Raw genomic sequence first — 6,957 nt, forward strand, 5'->3', positions numbered from 1 at the left:
CAACTTAATCGGAAAATTCCATACTGGACCATAATTGTTATTTAAAAAATAGTCGTGATGTCACAAAAATCATCCTGGTACATGGTGGTGTTAAACTCAGATACTTCTCCCTTTTCAGTGGATGATTGTGAAACCAGCTTTCTGGTGTCAAAGTCAAACATCAAGGAGAAAGAAGAAAGAGCAAAACACATTTTTGAGTGAAGGGGGACTGAAATTTATGAATGACTTTATGTTTGACCTGTCGTGGCCTGTATATTCATTTCCTGCTGTCTGTTATGCAGCACCGAAGAGAGACGCGTTTTTCTTCCAAACACATTAAAATTAAAAACCAACAAAATAAAACACTGACGACAATAAAACGAGTTACTTGGTTTTAATTAGAAAATCTTTTGATCTTTAGAAGAGGCTGAAATTAAGTAGGAATCATTTTCAATAATCATTAAATTTCAAAAGAAAAAAAAGGCACATTAAGAGAAAAAAGCGACAATAATAAATATAGTTTAAAAATAGCTCTGAGTGGTTTATCATCTCTCCATCTTTGTTACTGACTCCCTCCTCCTCTGAGGTCTCTTAAATTATAATTGTGCGTGTTGTAACCGTGCAGATGTGATTCAAGCGCCGGAGAGCGAGAACAGTTAAATGAATCATCATCATCTGCTCCTCCTCGCCGGTGTGTAACGCGACCTTTCGTTGACCCTCCCCCTCCCCTCTGTGAATGGATCCCCTCAGGGTCCCGGAGCAGGAGGCGGTGTCCAGTGTGCTGAAACAAGGCGGCCTGTGTCTGGAGACCCGTCCCGGGAGCGACGTCCTGGGCCTGGCGGAGTGCAGGGTCATCGGAGGCACCCGGCCGCAATCACAGGTCAGGCCTCTCTGGAGGACTGTGGGTCACACACACTTTAAAGTCAGAATCATTGCTATGAAATACAATAAGTGTGCAGATCTGATGGCGCTCATGTAAAGGGCATATTAATAACGATTATATAGACGGCACAGGGACAAAGTATAATGTGAACATTTGCGTGCATCACTAGATAGAGATATTCTTTTCATCAACCTATAATAATAATCTTCTGTTGCTGGGATACAGAAGTGACACATGCTAACACATGCTGTTAATCATCCCATGAGGCACCACACGCCGACCCTCCGTTTAAGTGTAGGCAAAGTGAATCACTGATTTGATTTTACCGTTATATTAATGATGATGCACAGTTGTTATTAGTCATTACTGTGGGATTGGCGCTTCTCTGACCCGTGCTTCAGAGAAAGGCAGGAGAGAAGACGCACATTTCCATCGCTGACAAGTCAAACTGAGCTTCAAGCCAAGTGAATGTGAGAAAAAACCTGGAACGGTTCTTCCCTTCTCCCAGGGAAACCAAGTGACCTGATTTCAGACAAATCAGGGAAATTTGCAAAACGACAAATATCTTGAGTTAGTAACATATTGACACCAGAGTTTATAGGAACCTGAATGTTCTGCACGGTTTGTCAGTTGAGATGACGGTGGCCGTCACATCGTACTTGTCCCTGTGTTCTGCAGCGATGGGAGCTGATTGAGCCGCTGATCCGGCAGCAGGACCTCTGCTTGGCCATATCGGCCTTCACGGCGGGGTCAAAGGTCAAGATGGAGCCCTGCAATGCGAAGGAGCCCAGACAGGTAAGAAGAAGAACGTAGTGCGAGTCTTTTCAGAGGAGGCTTCCATTTTTTTTTGGAGAGAGTTCCACAACAAAACTGGGGCAAAAAAGGGTCATTTAATCTCCCATGAAAGAGCCCTTCTGGGAAGTGAAGTAAAGGTCAACGTCAGAGGGACTTAGGGCTTTAATCTTCCACTATCGGTCATGTTAACAGCGGGTCGTAAGTCTTTTTCCCAACGGTTATTTCATTTTTGGAATCGAGCACTCTATTCCTCTTTGATGTGCCACTCAACACAGTGTTGAACTCCGATATGAAAGATGTGGAAGAAAAGAGGAGACAGATGCTAAGCAGCCCGCCTGCTGCTGCTGCCGCGGATAAAGATGATGATGCTGCTGCCGAGGGGCTGAGTGGACGTACAGTATTGATCCAGCTCCTGTCAGAGGGAGAGAAGCTGAGTGAATAGATGCAGCAGATTCATGCCCCCCGGACCCCGCCCTGTTCTCCCTTCCCCTTTGTGCATGTCGATGCGTCGTGTCCCATGTGAACCCCGCGTCTTGGCCGCGCGGTTTTTGATTTACGACACCGCGGAGAGAGACAATAACTGGAACCATGTGCGTGAGTGCGTGGGACTCGTGCCAGGCCGTCCTCTCATCCGTCTGCAGGCCCATCGAGACCCTCTGAGGTTTCACCGGGGAGCCGGCCAATTAACGGGCGATCCCTTCTTCTTCTTTTTTGTTGTTGTTGTTGTTGTTGTTGCTACGGGAGACGTTCGGCCTCTTTGTCCTGAGGTATAATCCCCAAGAAGGGACCAAGAGTTATTTGCGTTTCTGACTTTGCTCCCTAAATGAAAGATTAGAGACTTTTTGTTAACTCTTGTTGAGGAACAAGTGATTTCAAAATAGAAATGGCATATTTCATCTTTAAAACAAGAGACTGTATTATCAGTCATGACATCCATCACCAGTTCAATTGCTCATGAAAAAACATCTGAAACTAATTTTCAACCTTTTATTTCCGAAGCATATTTTGTATTAAGTTTTTTTTTTATTCTAATTTCTTAGTTTAATCCTGAAAGAACTCAATTAGTTTGGGGTTTTACTTGCAATATTTTGTCGGATCCTGATCTAAAGGCTGTCTAAGAAGCTTGGCAAACAGGAATAAAAAAAGATTTAAATACCTGGAAATGAAATACTATGAACTTTGGCAGAAAATAATTGTATTTAAAGACAGAAAACTGTCTCTGGATCTTTGCAATCAGCAGCTTCATTACCAACATAGTGATGTTGGTGTCCATATCAGTCATCAAGAACTCGTATCCATCATATCAGATTTTTATTTATTGCCACAAACACATGCACAGATACACACGCACATGCAACAGTATGTTTACGGTATGTGACACACACACACACACACACACACACACACACACACACACATGCAACAGTATGTTTACAGTATGTGAGACACACACACACACACACACACACACACGTGCAACAGTATGTTTACAGTATGTGACACACACACACACACACACACACACACACACACACACACACACACACACACATGCAACAGTATGTTTACAGTATGTGACACACTCCAACTCACTCTCCCTCCTGCAGGATTTTAGGATTAACCGCCCTTTCACCTCCACACTGATAAGCCTCCATATGGCTCAGGAGGAGATCTGCGCCGGGCACCTTCACCCTGCTGCTGCTGCTGCGGCTCCACGTTCACCCCGCATTATTAAATCGTAGCGCTTATAAACCGACCGCTTATGTTCCGGTGACTCAGATGATGAGCACAATTGCATCACTCTCTTTTTACTTTTGGTCTCAAGTCTCTCGTCGAACTCGCTCCGACACTTTGACACACACACACACACACACACACACACTGACTAGAGAGTAAGTATCTTTAGATTTATGATGATTCAAAAGAAAAAATCTAGCCAACGTGTTACTCAAGGAAAAAAAACCCATCACAATTCCAAAGATAATAGAGTGTGTTAGTGTCAGTTTGCCAAAAGTGAAGATGGAATTTGGGAAAGGGTGAAAGGGGCTATCGTGATGAAACTATGAAACGCATTACGAGAAAGTAAAACAATGAAAAACGAGAAAGAACAGCTTTCTCACGTGTTTGAAGCACGTGTTGATTCAAACTGTCATTCTGGTGCATTGAAGGTCGTGACGCTGTGAAATGATGCTGAGAGAAGAATCACATGTTGGTTTCAGTACCTGCCTTCAAAATCTACCATTAGGGCCATAATGCAGATACTCCTACGTATACATATACATACATATGTGGAATAATATATTATATTATTATTACTGATGCACTAATGTGTAAGTAGGATGTGGTTTGACCGTTGCTGGCGCTGAGGTGGAGCTAGTTCAACCCATTTTATATACTGTTGGCTTGATTTTTACAAAAACAGTGCATCATATCTTAAACTCCTCGTAGTTATTAATCTTAAATCTTTGGTTACTTTTGTGTCTAATAAAGTCTGTTTTCCTGTCCGGGTGTCACGATGGTGGAACGAGCTCCGCGTTGACATCGGGATGAGCAGAAATCCGACAAACTGATCATTAAAAATCAGTTTGTATGTTCTCGCATGACTCTTGCACTTCTTGGGTAACATCTTCATGGTTGAATGCACTTTACTGTGAGAATGGATGTCATGTGACTAAAAAAGCAAGCAGCAGAGTAAAAGATGAAGAAGATTTCCTTCTGAAATTTAGGGTTTTGAAAAAAAAAAAAGTAATACGGAAAAAAAAGAAAGAAATCCAAGCAGTGAGTCACATTCCACCACAGCTGCACTCGGTAACCGATGGAGGACATACGGTACATTGGGCATTTGATCAGGAGAAGAAATGAATTGGTTTCTCGTTGCACTGTGATTCTTTTTCCACTGTGAGAGCGTCAGATCAATCTCGTGTGATTACTGTAATCCCGGTCTGACTCAGTCCATCACTCCCGACTAACGCGAACCTCATGTGTGCTGCTGATGCACATCACTTGTGTGTATCGGGAATATGACGAAGCAACAAAAAAAATAAATAAACGAGGAGAGTGAGGACGACGGGGCTTGAATTTCTTTCTTTCTTGCTTCTCTTTTGCAGAAGTGGAAGCCAAAGGGCCCGGCCCTGCAGCACACGGTCAGCGGCCTCTGCCTGGACAGCCAGAGCCCGGCGAGTCCTCCGGTCATCGCGGCGTGTCGCCCCCAGGTGGCCAGCCAGTCCTGGGAGCCACAGATCATCACCTGAGCCGCCGCCGACGGAGGAGGAGGAGGAGGAGGAGGAGGAGGAGGGGGGAGGGGAGGGAGGAAGGAGGAAGGAGGGGAGCGGGCGGTCCGACCCGGCCCCTTCACGAGGGGCGAAAACAAAAATTCTGCTGGCTGTCTGTCGCCATTGCTGGGGGGGGGGTGACGGGAGTGAGGACTGTACTTCTGTGACGTCAACGTCGTCGACGAGAGCGTTTGCCGATGACATTTTTCTGCAAAGGGCCTCGCTGAGCGGAACTTCCTGTCCAGTGCTCCGTCCCTCCAGGGATGCTGCAGCAGCTCTTCTCCTATTCTTAAGCTTTTCACTGAAAACTGTTGCACATCTCACTTTCTCTCAATTTCTGCATCTGTCCCGGTCGACGATTTGCTTCAAAGCTGAGTAAGTGTGGACGAATGAGTGCATTACTGTCCTGTAGCAAACCGGACCTGCTCCGGGGTCAAAGCCGCCGCTTGTCTTTGTCGCCTTTAGTCTTAGGTTGGGGCGCGTGTCCGCCATGTCTGGCGACTGTGTGGACCAGGGCAGCTTTATATGTATAGCCAACTACAATCTGAGCTTCTTTATTCCCTTTTTTTTAATTTTATTTCAAAGCACCATGCAAAGCGCTGTCAGGAACATTATTTATTGGTTTGCATGGTCAGACCCAAAGAATGTTTTTTTTTTCTTCATTTTTTCTGTCTCTCTCTTTCTCTCTACAAAGTTTTATGTAAATATTTGAAGCAGACGACGACGACGACGACGACGGCTTGGTTTTTGTGTAAAGTTACTCTATATGTTGTTTGAAAAATAATAAAATGTCGTCACGAGGAAATGGTTGCTCTCGTCCAGAGTTGTAATATCGTGCTGTTCGGTCTCGACTGGTGATTTTTTATCTGCGCTGATTCATTTCAAGCATCAAAGATGACTTTTTCTTCCTCCCCCCCACAACAACATGTCTACAGAGACATGTCAAAGGGTTGGACTGGGCCACCTCAGTTCAGTCCTTTTATTATTCCCAAATGGGAAACTAGGCCTGCAGACAAAAGTCTACAACACAGTCCACAACAAGACCATCACAAATACAAAAAAAAACTACATGAATTCCTCTTGCAACACCTTCTATTACATCTGATGTACACATTACAAAGTGCTGAAGTTACAGAAGGCTGAGTCATGGAGTTGATGCGTCCTCGACACTCCCATCCCAGTCCTGTATGCAAACGTCACCCACACGGTTCCCAGCATTTCCCTTTTTGAACCAGCCTCTCCGATGACTTCATAACCAGCCAGGTCACTGGTTTGCCCCCTGGACAAACAATGGACTCCTCCCATCGTCTGCTCCAGAGACATCATAAATATTTAACAGAGCACCTCACAGAACTGTAGTGCCGTCCGGCCCCGGGCTCCATAATTGTCTTATTTCTTTTCTTAAATGCTGCCTTGACCAACATCTGGTTTGACTTTTGCCGGAGGAGGGAGGGCAGAGAACTCTTTGCATATTTCCCTGAGTCATGGATATTGAATCGTAAATAAATCTGCTTAATGCTTCAGCTTGTTTTTTATTGTTCTCATCGCGCTGCAATGCAAACTGGCTCGTTTTCAATGTCTGTCATTTTCCCCTCACTGCATCTCGTACAATAATTATCGCTGTGTGAATTTTCTCATAGCTTACTTATTATGTTGACCTCTACTTAAAGAATGACCCTATGTTTTCTCTCCAGCACATTTGTCAGGGATTGAGTAATGGCTCGTTATCAGGGCTCCAGTGAACACGCCTCTCAGGAACAACAGTGTCCACACAAGATGTAACGTGGCTGCACGCGGTGTCTGAGGCGGACATCGATCTGTACAATCTAAAGCATCGCTGCAATTTAGAAACAGCACCTTCACTTCAGACCCACGATTTCTCTTCTTCTTTCACCTACTGCCTCTTAAGCTTTGGTCTAATGTGCAGGAGTGAGGTACAGGCGGTCAGAGAAACAAAGGGAAAGCTTAGGATAGTAATAACAATAGTGATAATGATAATCATCATCGTAATCATAATCATCATCATAA

At 44.5% G+C, this 6,957-nt stretch overlaps 1 protein-coding gene across 1 annotated transcript in view; it reads left to right on the forward strand.

Annotated features, from left to right (window-relative positions):
• The window catches only part of galnt16 (UDP-N-acetyl-alpha-D-galactosamine:polypeptide N-acetylgalactosaminyltransferase 16), a 30,086-nt gene extending 23,636 nt beyond the window's left edge, over positions 1–6,450 (forward strand). The window contains exons 13-15 of the mRNA XM_035609672.2: positions 730–859; positions 1,541–1,657; positions 4,765–6,450. Of these exons, the coding sequence (XP_035465565.2) occupies positions 730–859; positions 1,541–1,657; positions 4,765–4,908 (391 nt within the window). The 3' untranslated portion in view covers positions 4,909–6,450. The remainder of the gene's footprint in view (positions 1–729; positions 860–1,540; positions 1,658–4,764) is intronic.
• The last annotated feature ends 507 nt before the right edge of the window (positions 6,451–6,957 follow it).

This window comes from Scophthalmus maximus, chromosome 15, assembly GCF_022379125.1.
Source record: "Scophthalmus maximus strain ysfricsl-2021 chromosome 15, ASM2237912v1, whole genome shotgun sequence".
Taxonomy (NCBI): domain Eukaryota; kingdom Metazoa; phylum Chordata; class Actinopteri; order Pleuronectiformes; family Scophthalmidae; genus Scophthalmus; species Scophthalmus maximus.